General features: G+C 39.2%; 1 protein-coding gene across 1 annotated transcript in view; it reads left to right on the plus strand.

Moving 5' to 3' along the window:
* pappaa (pregnancy-associated plasma protein A, pappalysin 1a) overlaps positions 1 to 21,204 on the plus strand; it is a 94,035-nt gene that overhangs the window by 67,136 nt on the left and 5,695 nt on the right. The window contains exons 15-21 of the mRNA XM_039615829.1: positions 4,307 to 4,490; positions 7,004 to 7,205; positions 7,319 to 7,523; positions 8,223 to 8,370; positions 8,575 to 8,690; positions 12,053 to 12,124; positions 13,910 to 14,008. Coding sequence (XP_039471763.1) covers positions 4,307 to 4,490; positions 7,004 to 7,205; positions 7,319 to 7,523; positions 8,223 to 8,370; positions 8,575 to 8,690; positions 12,053 to 12,124; positions 13,910 to 14,008 — 1,026 coding nt within the window. The remainder of the gene's footprint in view (positions 1 to 4,306; positions 4,491 to 7,003; positions 7,206 to 7,318; positions 7,524 to 8,222; positions 8,371 to 8,574; positions 8,691 to 12,052; positions 12,125 to 13,909; positions 14,009 to 21,204) is intronic.

Genomic DNA, 21,204 nt, shown 5'->3' on the forward strand with positions numbered 1-21,204 from the left:
GGTCTGGCCAGATTCATAGTGCTCATATGCTCTCATCTTTTTTTCAGCTGCACAGTCCTTACAAAGACACGCACACCTCCACGCTAAGGTTGAAAAGTGCAATGTGAAGCATAATCTTGTCTCATTTCATTAGCCGATTACATTCTTGGTTCACTGATGTCAAAGAGATTCTGGGAACACCAACTTCTTACATAATACTATCTTCAGAACAAATCTGTTTCCCTCACTTGCTTGATTTGTATATGTGTCTTTTATTGCTGTCTGTTTTTTCTATCTTTGTCTTCCTTTGAAGTGGTTAGGGAACACTGAGTGCTGGTACTGAAGAAGTCACATCTATTTTACATAGGCATTCCCTTTTACTGACATGACCATTCCCTGCCATGAAACAGCGTTTAGGCATCTGAATTAAAATAACCCCATCGCAAGACACCATCTGATAACAAAGATAATCTCATTGAAGTAAAGTATCTATTATCCTAAATTCATATACATATACAGTGTTGATATGGGCAACATGCCGGTGTGGTGGTTAGCACTGTTGTCACACTGTTGTCACAGCAAGAAGGCCCTGGCTTCAAATCCAGGCTGGGCACTTTCAGCGTATTCTCTTTGTGGCTTCTCCCTGGGTTCGCTAATATCCTGTCATAGTATGTATGTTTTTATACATGAGTTAGGTCAATGGGTAACCCTAAATTGTTCATAGGTGCAAATGCTTGTCTGTATCTCCTAGTTAGCCCTGTGACAGACTGGGGGCCTGTCCTCGTGTCACTTACCCTGTAACCTTTTCTTTTTGTAAATAGTAATGGTAATAGCTAGGTGTGCCCCTTAGGTCAGTGGTACACTCAAGAGATCTAACCCTCAACTAAATCTGTGTTCATCAGACAAACAAACATGTGCTTGCTATTGGCCCAACAAGGATGTGGGCATGTAAATCCCTTTATAGATTCTTAGGAAAACCTTGTAGATCAAAATGTTGCCTGTAAAATTACAATCACCCTGCTTGTTGACATGTTACGCTAAAATGCTCCTCACACAAAATATGGGGTCTATGGGTTTCTGACTAAAGTTACATTCTCAGTAGCACGCTGCTGTTGTGACCACACCGTTATCCAGAATCATTTGGGAAACCATTAGTTGATATTGCCAGTGTGTGTATTTCACAAATACAACCTCTGATTCTTAGAAAAGGATTTTCACAAAAAAATGTTTTGTAAGAGGTTTTCCGCGAGGACTGACACATAAATTATACTTAATTCTTAGTAATTCTACTATTTATCATGACGGATATATCTTCCAATTAATGTGCAACCATGCTATAATTTGCTTGTTTGCCATCTATATGAAGACAAATCCCTAAGTTGAGGTAGGGGTTGTCTGTTGGTTCATTTGTCTGTAGGTCTGTCTGGCTTGAATTAGGAAGCACAGCCAAGGGTTGTTAAAATTGCTACTGGAAGAGAAACAGGCAGCTGTAAATTTTTTAAAGGAGGGAAAATTCCCACACATTTACACACATAGTAGCACACACAAACACAAACCTACATATACACTCACTTTAGAAAGTGCTCTTCCCTTTTTGCGCACCTAGCTGTCTTGTAGATTTTTATTATTAAGCTATTTACAAATGCTCCTCACACTTATAAAAGATCAAAAGAATTAAGAGGAAAGTATTTTTTTTTTAGAAATGTTGGGAAATTTAATGAAAATCAAAAACTGAAATCTATCATTTACAAAATTACTTTTTGTGTAACTTTCTACAAGTTTTATAAAAACTGGATCGGGGACAGTAGCAAACTGCCCTCTTCAGGGATTCACAGACAGGGTTTGACTCGTTGTTCTGAAGCAACAGGTCTGTGCTTTAGGTCATTGTTATGCTGGGAGGTTTAGGACCCCCTTCGCCCCAGGTCATATCCACCTGGGGTGAAACCCTTTTCAAGAGTCTCTCTCTACTTTATCAATCACTCTTTCACCAGTGCCCCTGCCATAACAGGAAGTTTCCACCACTTTGACCAAAAACATCACATTTATGGAATATCTTCATCTTGCTCTGAGGCCTTTTCATACCAGACTCTAAGTGGGCCCTTATGTGTGTTTTACTCAACTCTCTCTGGCCACTTTACGGAAAAAAATAAATAAAAAGACCTGATAGATGGAGTGATCCTGAGATGGTCATCCCTCTCTTAGATTTCCCCCATCTTTGCACAGCATTTTTGAAGCGCTGTTTTAGTGATAGTTGGGTTCTCTATCACCTCCCTCAACAAAGCACAAACACATCTAGGTAAACGTGTGTCTTTATGTGTATTTGTATGTGTAAAGGTGTAGTATTGACTACACTTGTCATGTGCGTATTAGCTCATACCTTATCCCACATACATGCACAATTTTGCAAGTATACTTAAGATTTTCACATATTTTTAAAGAGATGTTTCAATGTTGCTTCCATGGTCCACATTGCTTCTCCACAGCTCCACGTCTCGAGTGACTCATTCAACTCTTCACCCAGTTGTTTTCCAGAAGGCGCTCACATGCAATGCATATGTTACCTTGTTGGACATCCAAATATGAAAGGAGCTTATTTATTTTGAGGGAACCCGATACTGTTACGCAGTATCATGTAATGGGATCGAGATGAAACACAGATATACACGGAAACAGAGAGAAGATTATGAAACAATACATTTGTATTGCCAGCTGAGTCCAGTTTGTGTTGAAGTTTGGCCTCGCTTTAAAAAGATGTGTGTAATTAAAGTCAACCAGTGTAATTGATGGGTTACCCACACAGGTTTCTCTTCTGGTTCTGAGAATAAGAAGTCAAAAAGATTGAGCTCTAACAGCTTTGTTGTGAGCTTTCTTGGCATGACTATCGATTTAAACATTCCTGTTGGATTACATGGTTCTACTTAATGGAAGAGGATAAAAAAAAATTGAGGGTTAGCCCATTCAGATGAATTTCAACTCATCTCTGAAAACCTCACATTACAAGCCAAATAACTAGAGCAATGAGACCTATTTGTAATAGAGAAAAAAACCTAACATGAGGAAACTTTTCTAGTTTAAAAAAAAAACAGAAAGGATTTTGAACTATTCTGATTGCCCTGTCAGCTCTCAGGAGTGCATATACAAGAAAATATTGTTTTCTAATGCTATATTCTCTAGACAATATTCTTCCCGCTCTTGAACAGAATGGTTTCACATAGCCATGTGTAGAGTGTGTCCACACACACACACACACACACACACACACACACACACACACACACACACACACACACACACACACACACACACACACACACACACACACACACACAATAAATGCAAAACTTCTGGCAATTGAGAAGTAATTTACCATAATGATAATCCCTTATACTGGAACCTTTATCTTGCTGGCAATTTAAGCATGCCTCTGTATGAAATAGTGGAGCTATGCTGCCACTGCTGGGTTTGCTCTTGTTTGAGTCTGTTTCTTGTGGATTTTGCATGTTCTCCCCATGTGTGGATTTCCCTTTGGTTCTCTAGTTTCCTGCCACATTCCAACAACATGTAAAGGCCCAGTCACACAGGATGCCCTCTGTAGTCTTTCAAAAGTTGGAGAGGCTGCCTTGATTTTCAGAAGGGAGCAATGGAAAGCCACTTGTTCCTATTTGTTTATGAAATTACAAACTCAGTAAATATGAAATAACCTTTCTACTTTTTTCCCCCTTTGATTTCGTACTATTTCCAGCATATTGTTTATCTCTTACCTAAATATAATAACGACTTTCTTATGTTTTGTGACTACACATAAATCCAGAAAGAGGATGAATCATGGATGTAGACTAAACCCACAGGGGTTTGCCTTCTCTTTGTAGAAGACTTTATGTGCGTGCATGTATCTGTGTGTGTTTCTCAGCTGTCACACTTCCACTGAAGTCAATCTGTTTAGGGTTAGGGCTGATTGTGCAGTTGCTGGATATCAGTTGTCTGAAGTACATGACTTGACCTTACAAATGCTATCAGCAGTTACTTGAGCTGCTGAGTGGCCTGTGAGGCTTACTGACATACAGTAAGCTAAGCCCGATCAGGCTTTGTTAGGTTACACGCTGATTGGGAACTTGTTGAAATGATTGCAGAATTGCTGTAGTCATTTTTTTTTGTGAGGTAAACATTTATAGGACAAGTGCACTACATCAGTCTGTCGCATCAATATGCAAATTAAAGCTTGCATCAATGAATATTATTATATAATACATCTATGTAGAGTATGTTGTAATAATTATATTTCTTTATTTGTTATTTACTTTGTGTTATATCATGTCTTATTTTCCAGTCAGAGACTTCAGTGACAATAACTTGTGCAAATGGGAAGTGGAACAAACAGGTATCGTGCGAGCCTGTGGACTGTGGTTTGCCAGACAAGTATCATGTTCATCCTGCCATTTTCAGCTTTCCAGAGGGCACCACCTATGGCAGAAAGAGCACCTTTCAGTGTCGAGAACCTGCCCAGCTAATGGGTGAGTTGCCTAGTGGAGCACTGACATATCCATGTTCAGATTCATATTTACAGGGTACCCTTCAGAGATCTTTTCCAATAAATATATACACCCCCTGGTCACTTTATTAGCTACACCTGTTGTGTTTGCTAATGCTATTATCTAATCAGCCATGAGCAACTATGTCAACATTTAGGTGTGGTTGCATCAGAATCTGGAGTGGAAGGGTGATTTAAGTGACTTTGAACATGGTTTGCAGAGAATGGACCAAAAAAAGAGAAAATATCCAGATAGCAGCTGTTCTCCAGGCACAAAAGCGATGGTGCCAGAGGTCAGAAAAGAAAAAGAATGGCTAGGTTGATTTTAGCTGATAGAAAAGCAACAGTAACCATGAAGCAAATAGGCTACAGCAGCAGAAGACTGCATCAAGTGCCACTTCTGTCAGCTAAGAACAGAAAACTGAGGCTATGATTCACACGGGCTGAACAAAATTAGACAATAAAACACTGAAGAAACATTCCCTGCTCTAATGAGTCAGGATTCCGATGTGATACTCAGATGGTAGGTTCAGAATCTGGTGTAAACCAGATGAAAGCATGGATCCATCCTGCCTTGTATCAGTGGTGTAATGGCGTGAGGCTATTTTCTTGTCACACTTTGGGAGCCTTAGTACCAACCAAAGCCTACCTGAGTATTGTTGTTGATAATCTCCATCCCTTTATCATGACAGTGTAATCATCTTCTTTCAGCTGATTCCAGTATTTGACAATGCCTTTTGAAAATTAGCACCATATCCCAAAATGATCTCAAACTGGTTTCTAGAAGATGACAATGAGAAGAATCTCTGAAGAATTTTTCTGGCACTTTGTTGAATCTATCCCCTGAAGAATTAAAGCAGTTCTGAAGGTCAAGGGCGGTCCAACCAGATGCCCCACACATGGATCCTGAATGCCTAGATCTATATAGAATCAAAAGGAACCTAAGAGCCTTTATCAGGAACTAAATGGGGATGTGGCCAACTTCAAGCCAATAGCACAAGTCTGCATCAAGTGCAGCATCTACCAAGGAGATCCTCTGTCCCCAGTGATCATTGACAAGACTGGCTACAGATACTGACTATGGAATGGAGCAATCACCAGCCACCTCCTCTACATGGATGACATCAAGCTGTACGCTAGGACTGAATGAGACATTGTTCACTGATCCACACCACCAGGATCTACAGCAATAACATTGGAAAGTCATTTGGACTAGATAAATGTAGTCGGATGGTAACAAAGAGAGGGAAAGTAGTCAGAAAGAGAGGGAATTGCACTACCAGAAGGGAACATTGCAGACATTAAGAACGGCTACAAGTACCTGGGAATCCCATAGGCAAATGAGAACCACGAGGAGGCGCCTGGGAAACTGCAACCACCAAATACCTGCAGAAGGTCAGGCAAGTCCTGAGAAGTCAGCTGAACTGGAAGAACAAGATCAGTTTTGTCAATAGCTACACCCTGCAGGTTATCAGGTTCCCTGCTGGGATAATGAGCTGACCAAAGGAGGAGATAGAGGCCACTGACATCAAGACAAGGAAGCTCCTCACCATGCATGGAGGGTTTCACCCCAAATCCAGCACCCCAAGACGTAACACTAAATGTAAGGAAGATTTGGGGAGTGTCAGAAGCACTGTCCAGGATGTGACAACAAACATCCATGAGTACATAGGAAGATGGCCACAACCAAGGACGATGGCCAGAGCTAGCAAAAGAACCCTGCATGGTATGCATCACTGACAGACAGAGGAAATGGCTGACACCCAGAAGTCCTACCAGTGGCTTGACAAAGCTGGACTGGAAGATAGCACAGAGGCACTAATCATGGCAGCACAGGAACAAGCTCTGAGCGCAAGATCCATAGAGGCTGGGGTCTAGACAGACAAATAAACTGGTGATAGGTAATCACCCGGACATAGTAGTGGTGGACAAGCAGAGGAAGACAGCGGTAGAGATAGATGAATGATGAATCTATACCAAGTGACAGAAATATAAGGAAGAAGGAACATGAGAAGCTGGAGAAGTTTCAAGGGAAAAGAACTCGAGAAGATATGGAGGGGGGAGGTAACGGTGGTCCCAGTGGTAATCGGAGCACTCGGTGCTGTGGCCCCCAAGCTAGGCGAGTGGCTCCAGCAGATCCCAAGAACAATATTCGAGATCTATATCCAGAAGTGCGCAGTCCTAGGAACAGCAAAGATACTGTGCAGGACCCTCAAGCTCCCAGGACTCTGGTAGACCACCCGAGCTTGCAGGATAGAGTGCCCACAGGGACAAGAGGGGATGTTCTTGCTAATAATTTTAGAGGTTTCTTCCCACTGATTGCCAAGCAACACAGACTAAACTAAAACCACCTTTTTTCAAACAACCTCCAATTTGGCTTTGCACTACAACTCGTAGTTTTGAAGTCGACTGCATCTAACTGATCTGACCTAATTTTACTGATTCACTGACCTGTATGCTTTTCCATTTATCCTTTCCTCTTTTTTCTTTCTCTAGGTACAAACAACACGCTTACCTGCCTCGAGGATGGTCTATGGTCCTTCCCAGAGGCTCTCTGTGAGCTTCGTTGCCCAGCCCCTCCTCTTGTACCCAATGCTGTGCTGCAGACAAAACGTTGCCAGCAGTCAGACTTAAAAGTTGGCACACTCTGCAAGTACAAGTGCAGGCCAGGCTACCATGTTACCAATAAACCCAAGCGGTAAAGAAATAAACTGAAATTTGTTTTGTTCATTTTTTGCTACTTTGAAACTGTTCCCACATGAAATTAGGGTCTGCATGTGATTCAATTAATCATCTCTCTTTTCCTTTTAGGCGTGCATTCAAACGCCAGTGCACAGAAGACGGCACCTGGCTCGAGGGATCTTGCGAGCCCGTGACTTGTGATCCTCCACCTCCGATCTTCCATGGCTCCTATAACTGTACCAATGGGTTTCGTTTTGACAGTACCTGCACTCTAAACTGCTCTGATCCTGCTGGTAATACTGCTATCGCCAGCACAGGACGCTCTGCCCATACGGTGAGGCTGCTGCACCCTACTTGCAAGCAGGTCTGTCCATCTCTTTCCTCTCTGTCTATTCTTGCTTTGCCAGTGTCGTTGTCTTCTCTTTTTTTTCTCTTCTTTGCACCCTGACAGTTCTTTTTTGTTTTGTTTGTTCAGCATAACTTAGTAATAAATAATATAATCACAGATAAATATAGTCCATTTAAAACAATTTGTACCACCAGGCTGATTCTCCAGGATTACTGGTAATGTTGTTTGTTTGGAAATCACTACAGACAAATTGTTATTAATATACTCTTGTGTAATATCATACATAATTACTAATGACCGATGATAACGTACTAAATTAATGAATTAATGACTGAAAAATAAGATACAGCCTTTATCCTTGCTGTTTTTTTCTGATACTTCTTACTCTGCCCTGCCTGCTTTTCTCCCTGTCTCCCTTAGCCCTACTCAATTTGACGCCATGCTAATTAGATTGCTATTGATTTCCAGAACAGCCCTGCTGCCACAGACTTTTGAAATGTATACACCTTTTAATCTGTTCTGCCTCTTCGACGTTGTGGGTTGGATGCCTATTAAAAATTGGATTGTATTTCCCTGTGCAGTGGCATGGCATCTCGGTGTCCTTGGCCTAGTAGTGCTTGTGCACCTCTGTGTATGTCTGTATGTGTATAATTATTTGTCTGTCAATATATGTGTTATTTTCAGGGCACAGGGTCCAATGAGATCCGCTGTCGAAAAGATGGAAATTGGACAGGGTCGTTCCGCCTGTGCCCACACAGCCAAGGCCAGTGTTCTTTACCTCAAAACCTCCATTATAGCCTGCAATACTCATGCAAACGAGGACACGGCATAGGTCTGTATGCACAAATCTACTGTTACTTAATGCTTTTTTTATACTAGGTTCATCTTTCACACATTGCCAAACCACTGTGACATAGTCTCTCAATGTTTTGGTAATGACAAGGAAAATAAATCTCGCCATTCCTGGTGTTGATCTTTCATTAGTGTAATTCTCTCTGTCTCTTTGTCTCTCTTTCTGTCACACAAACGAACACAGGTGAGGACTGTGAGCTGACATGTAGAGAGGGGAACAACGATGTTGTGATTCTCCCTCACAATATGACCGTAGAAAAAGTAATGAAAGAGCACTGGAGAAATCCACCTAAGGTGAAGGTAAGTTTGCATGTGTTTGTGTGTGCCTCACAGCTCTGAGAGACGCACTTCACAAAGTTCTGTGAAGCACAACTCTTCTCCTTGGAATTTCACATATAGTTCCTTGATCCTGACTCCATCGCCTGCAATGCGAAATGCCAACCCAATGCCATACAAATATTTGGATTAGAGGCATAGCAACCTTTTAAAATTTTTAATTTATTCTTGACAACAAGTATGAAAACCTCCTGCTGCCCACTTTCCTTTCAGTCTTCAAGATGATATAGTAACTAGAGTCCTGGAGAGATAATAAGGTACAAGAACTTTATTCCCAAGGTGTAAAGATTTATTTCTAAATTCCGGTGCATTTGTCTTGCTGAAGAATTGTTGTGAGGCACTTGTTTTCACCCTCACTGCCATTGTGGCCAACCTTATTCATTCAGGTTCATCATTGTTAAAGAACACTGAAGCTCACTGGTAATTGGCCTAATTTAGATATACCTTACAGCTACTTAAATAATGAAGTGTTCTTTTTTTGGCAGATAGCAAAACACAGAGGTAGGAGGCTGTGGTGGAGAAGGTCACATAGCACAGAGCTGTACATTTTGTCTCTTTTGGGGCTCTCTGACACAACCATGGTGTCATTTGAGATATTCATGAAGATTATGGTTGAGGTCAGGAGCTGTGTAGAGGTACAGCTGACTGTGTGTGTTGTCTAAATTCTAATTTTACTCTCAAAATGTATCAATGCCACAAATGTTGAATCAGCCTTAAGTACTATTGTCAGCTTAATGCCCTTTTACCTGTAGAACAAGAGACAGGTCTTACTATATAGCATCGAGTTTTCAAGCTAGAGAAGCTGCACCTGACCGAAAGAGTACATTTTATTTTTCTCTTTTTTTTTCTCCGACAACACCTTTTGTTTCTGTTTCAGAGTCACACTGAGTCAGCAGGTTTTAGTGGTGGATGCCGGAGGAGGGGTGGGTTAGGCCATGTGGACACAAAATGATCTGCTTTTATGGATTTGTGTAATTGATATGATTTGTGCTCAGGGGTAATTTCAAACCTGAGGTTATGCTGTTGGGTCCATCTGATAGTGTAAGAGAAGTCAGAGAAGTGATGTTGGTAGGATGACTGTTAAAGAGTGGGAAAGTGTGTTGAGGATAAGAGGTTAGAAGAGGTAAAGCTTTCAAGGTAATGACCACAAGTCTAAGCAAGTCTAATGCTTTGTTTTGTCCCTCCTTCTGAAATCTGCCTTATGGCACAGGAGTGGCCAGGGGTGATCGTAAATGATAAGAAATCAGTTTATATTCCTCCCTCATGTCTAATGACTAATGGTCCTAGTCTGGCCACCCTATAAAAATGGTCTGCCACTCGTGTGGCAAGATGTTCCCAATGGTAACATGTTAAATTTGTGATCACATAAGTGTCATAGTGCTATTACTGACATTAGTGACATTAATGGTGAACCTTATTCCTACTCAGTTAATTCTAGTATCAGAAAAAAGATGAAAAATAAAACTGAATGGCCACCCAAGAGATAAGGATGCAAAAACACAGAAATACAAGATAGAAAGGGTATTAACAAAACAGAACAGAAGGATATTGCAGTAGTGGGAAGTGAAAAATAATAATAATCATGATGAAGGCTAACAGTTGTAATAACAGCAGGAATGCTGTAAGTAGGAATTGGCAAACTATCCCTAGAGGGTGGAATTCTTCATGCACCATCTACAAGAGAATTAATGTCCCCACTTTCTAGTTCTACTTTGCTGAGCTGGAAATCAGCGTTGCCCACCTTAGTAAGTGATGTTGATTTATTGCCTTTAAACTAGTTGTATTTTGGTTCTTAGTGTGACCCACTTAGAATTCTCTCCTCCTTCTTTATCTCCACCTTCCCTCTTTTTTTTCCCTGTCTCTCTATCTATGACTACTCTGTGCCCTCAGCACCCTCCTCCCCCTTTATCAGCAAAATTACCCTGTCGGGCTTGCTGCAGAATTAGTCATTTTCTATATGACATGACCTCGTCTGTGGTGGTGCTGAGATAGGGATCTATTTTTATGTGGTATCAGTCCCCTGGGGAGGCTTCAGAGGGTGAGGATCCCATACGTAGTGAGGGGTGAGGCCAGGCTACAATCATGGATTATCATGATTTACGACATTGCAGTGAGAGGAAAGAGAGAGAGCATGAGAGAGAAGGGGAGAGTTTCTAGATGACATCATCACTGTAGAGCACAAGAAGGAGAGAAAGAAAAAGTACAGCATTTGCAAAAAGTTTCACCTGTAATATAAAATAATGCTCTCAGTATTCCACCGTATATAGTGACCATTAGAGCCCTCCCCTGTAGACGCACAGGCATACACAAACACAGCAGGCATGTCTGGACTCAGCTATGCAGTACTATATCACAGTAGTAGAAGCATCACTCTCACAGCTCTCAGTTGCCCTCAGATGCTATGTTGTTGTTTCTCTCCACCTTGAAGCCCATATCTTTCTTTTTGCATTGATTTGCTGACACGACTGTAATGAAAAATACCTTAGTTTGCAGCAACAAAAGAAAAGAATGTCAACTTTGTGAGATATTGGGGCACAATGGATCTGAAAAATGGACCAGCTGAGGTCAGCGGGGCTTTGCCGCAAATGGCGCTTTTGGTCATGGGCAGTACTATATAAGCTCGATTTACATATCCTATAAGCAAAGCCTCTCTTTGCCTGTTCACAGACAAATTCCCAACATGCGACACAGACTTTATGAGGTCACAGTTGTGAAATTAAAAATGCCCTTTCATAGTCATGTGACTATTTACACCCGTATATACTTGTACAGTGTATGCTTAGAAGGGTGCATTACCACATATAGCTGTACATTCAGTGTACACATTGCTGTCCACCTGCCCTGAGCACAAATGTTTTGTGCTGCATTTCAAAGAGGAACACAGGAGGAGAACAGAATGGGATTCCACACATTCTGCAAAGATATTAGATAACATGGTCCTCTTACCTCTGTGCTTCTGTCTTTCTCATGCTTCCAGTTCTTTGTCCTCCTGGGGCTATGACTAAGTTATAAAAAAATATTTTTTTGAAGTTTTGTCTTTTAAAAATCAATTTACTCGGTTTTAGTGTAAAGCAAAGGAGGCTTCACAAAAAGCTTCTATGAGTAGCACATGAGCTCTTTTGATAACATCTATGTTTCCCTGTCTTAGGGGTGTGTCCGTGCACAGTTTACATGTGCCCATTGAGTTTAGTACGGTTAGGGATTATGTGGCCTGAAATCTGGGGAAAAAAGAAAAAACTCCTGGCAGGAAATAAGTTGTACAGAGCAACTTTTTGAAAGCTCAGTATTTCTTTGTTTCAACCCACAAACGTTGATTTATCTTACAGAGTATTATCTGTACAATGGGGCTGAAATGGTATCCACACCCAGAATTCCTCCACTGCATCAAAGGATGTGAGGTAAGGCATACAAAAATGTAATTTTCATACCTACTTTCTTGACTTGAACACAGGATATATGGAGTTTAAAGCTTTCTGTACTACCATTCACAATAAATTACTTAGTGCACCCTGAATGCTTAGTAAGAATTAAGAGGGTATGTAGCAATCAGGTGCTGCTGATCAAATGCACTTGATTAATTGCTCATCAACAAGTGAGACCAAAGGGGAAGTTTTGGGAGTTTGCTGGACTGGAGCTTTCAGATGTGTGTTAACACAATGCCGCAATCTACTCATAGCTGGACATCCGAGCAAATTCATCCCAAGGTCAGAATGTTAAAATTCATGACAGTAGAATTAGAAAAAGCCTGAACAAGTGTGGCTTGTTTGGAAGGGTTCCTGGTTGAATATGGCACAGCTTAGGTTTGCAAAGTTGTATCTGACTAAACTGCAAGACACCTGGAACAATGTTGTTGGACAAGCCCAAAGTGGAGGTATTTGACCAAAATGCACAGCGCCAGATTTTGTGAAAATCAAACACAGCATACAAGCAGAAAAACCTCATACCAGCTATCAAGCATGGTAGTGGAGGGCTGGTTTTTGGGCTTCTTTTACAGACACAGGGCCTGGGCAGTTACTGAGTCGACCGTAAACTTCTCTGCATAGCAAAAGATTCTAGAATCAAATGTGAGGCCTGTGCAACAGCAAAACCTTTCCCAAAACTGGGTCATTCAACAGGACGATGAATCTACCACAGAATGGCTGAAAAAAGTAAATAATCAAGGTGTTACAACAATCCAGTCCAAGTCCAGACATCCTGATTGAAATGCTGTGATGGGAACTTAAGAGAGCTGTATACAACCAAATACCTGCAAACATCAATTAACTAACACAGTTCTATAAAGAAGAGTGGGGCAAAATTCCTTTACAAACCTGTAAAAGTGTAATAAAGTCATACAGAAAAATTCATTAAAGTAACAATGTTAAAGGTGGTAAAGGTGGCTATATATGCTACTAAATCATGTGGTATAGTTAGAGTTTCACAGAACTGGAAAGAGTCCTGTGAAAACGTCCTTTTCTACATCAGTGTAGATGAGTTATAAGTAAAATCGTCAGACAATAGTTGAAGAAAGAAAAACAAGCAAGTCCATAATGAGCTTTCTTCCTTCAGGGAAACATTGCTGTTATTAACAACTCTGCACAGGGACAGAAAACATTAGGCACTCACAAGTCATTTAAACATGTTGCTGATATACAGGTGTCTCTTATCAGACTTATATATAAGGTCCATTGAAGAGCTATTAACTAGCTATAATCTGGTGTAATGCCTCCTGAAATAATCCACACACGTGATTGTGTCATTATGCTATTTTTTTCCTTCCATTAATGGGGCATTCACAAGTGAATGCAACATCTGAAGGAATTCCACCTTACTTTATGGAAGAATGATATCATCCACTCATTTTGGCCAATTGGATAACCTGATTGGTAACCCAAGCGGAGAGGGTGGGGCCAACCCAATAAATCAAATTACTGGAGCATTTTGTGCAGTGAATAGTTTATGGTGTCCTCAGTTTGATTTACGGGTCTGGCCGACTAAGGGCTTAAAGAGTCACATTGAAGAATGAGGAAAATTTAATGTATCAGATTTATCAGCAAATTTATCCAGAGGCTTCTAAAAGCCCCAAAATGCTCAAGAGAAAACTACAGCAAAAGACTCTGAGAGTTGTGGCAGCAATTAACAAGGCAGGATGTTCTTAGATCAGTGTCTTTGCCTAATTGCTTGGCTCTTTCTCTTTGGTATAGCCATTCATGGGAGACAACTACTGTGACTCAGTAAACAACAGAGCCTTCTGTAACTACGATGGAGGAGACTGCTGCCAATCGACTGTCAAGACTAAAAAGGTTAGTGGCATTCATGTACCTGGAAATAAGACCCCCCCCAAGAAAAACCTTTGCTGGGTCTAGTCCCACTAATCAGTGGTACTTATGGTACTTTAGGGAAAAATCCCACCTCCTGCATATGTTTTTCTCATTTTACTCTACTGCTATGCATTCAGTGGAGGTTGCATAATTTAATAAGTTTGATACTTGTGAAAATCCTATTTTCAGTGTACTGTAATGAATCACAGTGTTCTGCTGAAAGCTATAGTATTTCACCTTTTGGACGATCTCTAAACAATTTCTTCCTTCCTTTGTCTTGTGTGTACTGGTAGACAGATTACAGACCCTGAATTCAAGAGAGTGGGAGGTTTTAGACTTCATCAATAGTCTTTTTAGTCAAAATACCACTTGCTGTGGTAACCTAATCTGTTATTTTGTATAGTGTGTGTTCACACGATTATGTGAAATTTGGGTAGAAATTTTACTTTATTTTTAGACTATATAAAGTAAAGGCTGTAGTTATTTGATAAGTATATCTTATTTACTTTACTAACTCATTCTAATAATAAAAGAGAACTGTCACTTTATTTATGCATTCGTTTAACCTTTCAAGAATTTTGTTTTCTATTTTTAAAAATCAGCATTGCATTTCTAAAAAAATGATGATTTCTGTGGTATTAACTCCCTAAATTCTGAGAGGTACTTTGCCTGTCTCATCCCAGCCAGCTGTTGGCAAGAATTATAGATGGATGTGTAGTTTAGCTTCTGGGCTGCAGCATCTGCTTTCCTGGCCTGGCCTGTTTCTCTGAATCTGGTGAAAGACTTTGATTGTACTCCTGGCATATCCATCTGTATTTCTGGCTGGATTTATATTGAAATTGATGTGTATCACTGGATATGTCACTGTGTCTTAGTGGACAGCTTTGTCATATCCCAATTTCATGTTTTTGGATATATATATATATATATATATATATATATATATATATATATATATGTGTGTGTGTGTGTGTGTGTGTGTATATATATATGTGTGTGTGTATATATATATATATATATATATATATATATATATATATATATATATATATATATATATATATGTGTGTGTGTGTGTGTATATATATATATATATATATATATATATATATATATTTAGTAAGGTTGTTAGATAGCAGCTTCATCTTCATCTTTAGCATCTATTTATTAAATCACTATGAATATCTATCTTAAAATACAAATTCTTCGATTTCCTTCTTCTATTTATGTGCTATTGGCTTCTATCAGAATGTGATTCAAAATTTGAGTCTTTGAGTTCTTTCTTTTATAAGTTAACTATCAAATCTAAGCTATTGTATTCCAAACGCAGCAGAGAGTTGATGAAGTGACCTAATTGCTGAAGTGTTATCAAATTGCAAAATCTTCTGACCCTTTGGGCAGAACTTGCATAACGCACTTTTATTGACGGATCCTATCAGGAGAACAGGCCTTATTTTTTGAGAGTTAGAAGTTATACATCAAAGGGTAGCATGGTCCAATGTTATGTTTGGATGGAAGCAACACATCTAGAGTTTAAAACTGAAATGCTTTTGAAGGTTTTGACATCTGTGTCTATGTTCCAGAAATTGTTTAGACTAGCTGAACGCTAAAGAAATCTTAAAGCGCAATCAAACAGCAGTGTCCTCCACAAAGGCTTATACTCTATACTCTAAATTTAAGAAATTAAATTTGTATCAAAATTTAATGGGTCTTTCTGTTGCTCATACACCGCATGCACCAAGTTTGATTACATTTCTCTAGTTAATTTTAGATAACCTTGCTATCAATTACACATACACACAAATGACATGGGCCAATGCCCTGCCAAAACAAATGTCTATGCCCCATCTCAAAACTTCAAAGAAAGCGATCCCCATCTGCACTAGCATTTATTTTTTTTTGCCCATACTCTACCTCTTCACCAAGAAATCACTCTGGAAGTTCATGCATAGTCTTGTCAACAAAAAGACAGACAAACATACAAAAATGCGTAACATCAGAAATAAATTTTTACATTCTGCATTCATTGAAAAATGCTTTTTAAACCATGCGCACAAAGAAGTAATCTCCTCATTCTATAACTGTCAACCACAGAGCCACGTACTGCACAACACAAGATTAACAGATTCAGAGAAACCTTTATTAGCTATCTTGACAGTGTACTCTATATTAAACTTGAGCAATATACGCTATACTCTAGACCACAAGTATTTAGACAAATACACATTTCTGTTCTGATGTTCTCTGGTACATTCAGTTTTAAAGAAAAAGTCTCAGTATATATCAATATAAGAAGAAGTGTGCGAGAGAGAAAACCTGAGGTTTACAGGTTTTAAAAGAAAATTGAACAAATAAACATTAGGCAAACAGAAACATTTTGTGAAACCACCCTCATAGTCAGTAACAGCTGATAAAGATCTGCCGATACTTTATTTCTTCCTTGGTGACGCTCTCCAGGGCATTCACCACAGCAACCTTCAGCTGCTCTTTGTTGCCGGGTCACTCTGCCTGTAGTCTTGTTTTAAATCACTATGAATGAATTTTTAATGGGTATGATGACTGACTTGGTCAGTTAAGGAAATTCTTGATTGTTTTTGGTTATTTTTGGCTGTATGTTACAGACCTGAATGATGAAATATCGTACATTTATGTTTATTTGGCTCAGTTTGAACACACAAATATTATTGTAACATCTTGCAACAAAAAAAGTGAAATTGTGTCTTAAGTTCATTTAGTTTGTGGGATTCTTAGTATTCAATAGCACTGCATGCAAGTTTACGCACAGCTTGTAATCTACAGTCAAAGTTTGTTTTGACTCTTCCTCCCCTGCTGGGGTGCAGACTACCAGCTGCTGGTAATCATATATGGACACGCCTCTGGCTAGGCTGAGGGGAAAAGAGCATTTCTAACATTTCCCCAAATAACTTTATTGCCTTCTAATACCTAAAGATATTGGTAATAGATAGAAAAGCAGTAATATGATATTTATTGGCAAAACTGTCGAGCAAAGTATGGTTTCACTTTGCAGAACCTCAATTGTTGAGGAGGAATCTTGGAAGGCTTAATGCTATAGTATTTGTAAGCCAAATACTGAAAGGCAATAGTGTGATCCACAAAACTTTTACAAAACTATTACTGAAATAACTGCACAAATTAAGCATGAAACCATCCAGTAAATGCTATTATCACTAATAGTCATACTAGAAATAACAAAGAGGTGAAGATAAGCTCCGTGATCTTTACCGCGATCTGCTATAATTCTTAATTTTCAAAGAAATTGGAAAGTTTTATAAGTTTTTCTAAATCACTCTAGGTTGATCCCCTGGGTTTACACCTGAACAATGCTTGTCCAAATTCTACTTAAAGACATTATGCACGGACTGCAACTACAACTGGCTGGTGTTTTCCACTAGTGGGTCCCCTGCAAATTATTCAAGGCATTTAAAAAAAAATTACTCTGAAATAACCAGTTGTAATTTGATTTATCAGCTGCCAGGAGCAAGGGGCAAGGAAAGGTTACTGTGGGTGAGAAAGAAAAAGGAAACACTAAGGAATTAAGCTGATATGTGAAATTGATATGGGAACAAAGGAAAACCAGATGTTTGATATTAATCCCTTTTCTTGCAAGCACGTTGCTTAATTGATGCTTTTTGCTCGCAAACACATGTTGCTTAATGTCTTGGCCAATATAAACATACCTTATTTTCACGAAACTCAATTTAACCTGAATGCGAGTTTTAAATTATTACATTTTAACAGCCTTCCTGACAATCTTTATATGTTACTTTGATATCGCTGCCCAAATTTCCTCTCTATTTATTGTTTTAGTACTTGCGTTAATAAGACATTTGGATTCAGTTGTTTATCTCGTATTCTCACAATCATTCCTTTTTGATCAACTCAGACAAGTCAGTTACAGGGCTATTTGCACCTGATGCTTATTTTCTCCAAATTGAACAGATGCATGGCAGGTAACCCAGGGCAGAGATTCATAAAAAAATATGATATATATTAAAAAAAAGGAATGTGTAGCTCATTATAGATTCTGCTTCTCTGGCCTGCTGATTAATGCATTTCCCAGCTGACATAGACAGACAGTTTATATCTCTGTGAATTTCTGTTCAGTGTGATTTTCTGTACATGTAGACAGCAACAGAGTTTTATCAGACGTATGACATGTAATTGCCAACATTACCCCACTGCACTCTCCAGCTAACTGCCATTTTGTCTCTGTCCTGACAGCTACGTGGTTAATTTACACTGATAATGAATTCTAAAAGTTTTACATGCAATTCCACTGTAATTAAATGTCATAAATAAAGCAAAACCAACAGATAAATGATTGTGAGAAAAGAAGAAGTGAAAGCTGTGCACTAAATAGAAATGCTGTCATGCAGTTAGCATTTTTTTAACATTAGCGTCAGCATTTAGGAAATATTTACTAGTTGAGGCTCTGGGAGTACAACTAGTACAAACTTTTTCTACATAAACAACGAAACCCAAACACCAGTCAACGCCGTAACACAAAATAATTTCATGTTGTTTGTGTAAGCTAGCTAGCTTTTGCCATCACCTTCTACACTGAAAATGAATCTTTCTTCAGCTAGCTTCTTAACGTAGCCAACATGGTAACCATTGAGGGTGAGAAGAGTAGTTTTTAAATGCCTTTTTGTCTAGTATGAATAAACTGAGTAAAGGTGGTGCATTGTAGAGAGCGTGAATGGACATATGAGCTGTGATAGTAGCCTACAGAAGAATGAGAACCAGCAAAGCCTTCTCAAGGACTAATGGAAAATCCCATAGGAGCCCAACACCCCACCCCCATCTCTGCATTCCCTCATTCATTATCTCATTATCATGCAGTCTTCCCTTCACCCATTCCCACTTTCAGTCACTTGGGTTGTCTTTTTTTTTCTCACTCTCGCCTATTCTAATTCACACGCAAACAAAACGCACCTGAACAGACACAAACCATCAGTTACTGCTGGTGATGCATTGGTCATTCAGTAGGAATTTTACTCTTGCTTGTTATTGTTCCTAGTTTATGCTATTGAACTTACTGGCGCTTTATTTTCATTAAACTACAGACAGATCTTATTTGCCTGATTACTTCTATTTACTTCTCTATTTTGGTAACAGGACAAAATGGTTTTCCAACATGAACTCATCATCTTATATCTTTTCTATGATTTGAGTCCGTCCAGCAAGTCTGTGGATAATAAATAGATAAATCCATAAGTATTCACCCTCACTTCTTTATTCTGCAACCAAAATCCAAAAAGGTCATGTAAGGGTCAGTAGTTTATCATTTTTATGTCAGTTCAATGATGGAAGAGATACAACACAATTCATGAAAACATCTGTACACCCCAGTTAATGAAAGCCGCTTAAAGTGACTTCTTTACCGCTGTTGCACGATTGTTTATTATTATGTTGTCCAGCATCACAATCCATGCCTCTTAAAATGTGAACTGATTCAACAGTTCAATATGAAAAATCTTAATGTTTGGAATGTAATACAATTTCCTCCAGACACAATTCCTGAGCACTTTGTTTTCTTACCAAACAAAATCATATTAAAGGAATTATGTAATTTTCACTTAAGTTTTCCAGAGCTTTCTCTTTTTGCTTGTTTGCTCAGAATATTCCCGATAAGAGCTGAATAACAGCTGGAAGGGGAAGGAAAGAGGGCAAAGTAGCAGTGTACTGAAAAGCAATGGACCTCGTTTACTTTTCTTCCACTTCCCAGCAAATACTGCTATATTCCTTTGTTTTGGTAATGATTTGTGTATTAGGAGTTCTGGATGACTTGCTATGTGTTGTTCAACCCCAGGAGCTTTGAAGGTGCAAGGACTGGCTGCACGTAAGGTCACCACAGGATCTCCCCTTAATAGTTGCAAGCTGTTGGCTGGATTTGGACAGGCAGAGAGGAGAGGAAGTAAGGGTTATGGAGTGTGCCTTTCTGAGGGTTCCCTGAACAAGACCCTTTTTTAGCCCCCCCACCACCTATTTTGGAAGGAATTCCTTTCTTGGATATAGTTGGCCTCTCTTTGAGAACATTTTATGAATGTGCCTGTATGTTTTTCTGTCTGATTTGGGTCTCGGGTGAGCGCTGAGATCCTTCCCAGCCCCTCGCCGCTGTTTACCACTCTTAGTCTAGCACAAGTATGCTCAACATATGATTTGCTATGTGTCATGACTGATGTTTTTTGTTCAAGTGACAGTCTGATATCTACTAACCGCTATCCTTTTAGGCTGCAATCCATCTTTTGAAACAAAAACAAATCCTGTCTCTATGTAAGTCGCCTGGAAACACACAATCTTTAACACATGATCTTTTATGAAAAGTGGCTGTTGCTTTTCCACATGGAGGCCAGTGTACTGTGATAAAATTCTGATTTTAATGGCATAGTTTCCTTTAATTCCTACTATTTATTTGTCTGAGTGTGGGGAGCAAGGACTGAAGGTGGAATGGGCAAAAAAGCATATGAGAGAGAGAGGGGCATAATAATGTGAATAAAAAGAGCAGGGCTTTTCTACACAGCTGAGCAAAGGTAGTTACACAGCGGGAGGACACACTCCCCACAGGTTTTAGGGGTTTAGGCTGGTAACTGATGCCAAGTGCTTGCATTTGAATTGCCAAAAGTTAGTTATGTGTTCTTTGGTTCTTAAGTGGCTCTTTTTCCTTCCATATCTAATCTGTAACAACTTTATTTTTGCCCATATTTCTTTCTGTCTCTCGCTCTCATTCCAATTTTGTATTTATAGCATATTTTTTTTACAGTCTGTGACTTTTAATTTAAATTTCCTAATGGCCTCAGTGATCTCAGACTCATATACTTGTAAGATTTCACTGATAATTCATTTTTAGGTTTTTCAGTACACTAGGGCTCTTGGTGCTGTGACAAACAATTCTTTGAAATCTTGAGACCTGTGAATGTAATATATGAATGTAGGAGCATGAACATGCCACAGGTTAGGTTTCCCTTATATCTTAAATTCTAGATAAAGACTGAATAACAAAGCAAAACATCGTATTAACACACTCTAATCTATAATGACATATAAAAATATATATGGCTGCTTACAATTCCCTCTAATAATCTTATTTACGTAATTTACGTAATAAACAGTTTGGTATCTCTAGATCTCTAGATAAGCCATTTCCCTTTCCCCCA

The sequence above is a fragment of the Oreochromis aureus genome, linkage group 7 (assembly GCF_013358895.1).
Source record: "Oreochromis aureus strain Israel breed Guangdong linkage group 7, ZZ_aureus, whole genome shotgun sequence".
Taxonomy (NCBI): Eukaryota; Metazoa; Chordata; class Actinopteri; order Cichliformes; family Cichlidae; genus Oreochromis; species Oreochromis aureus.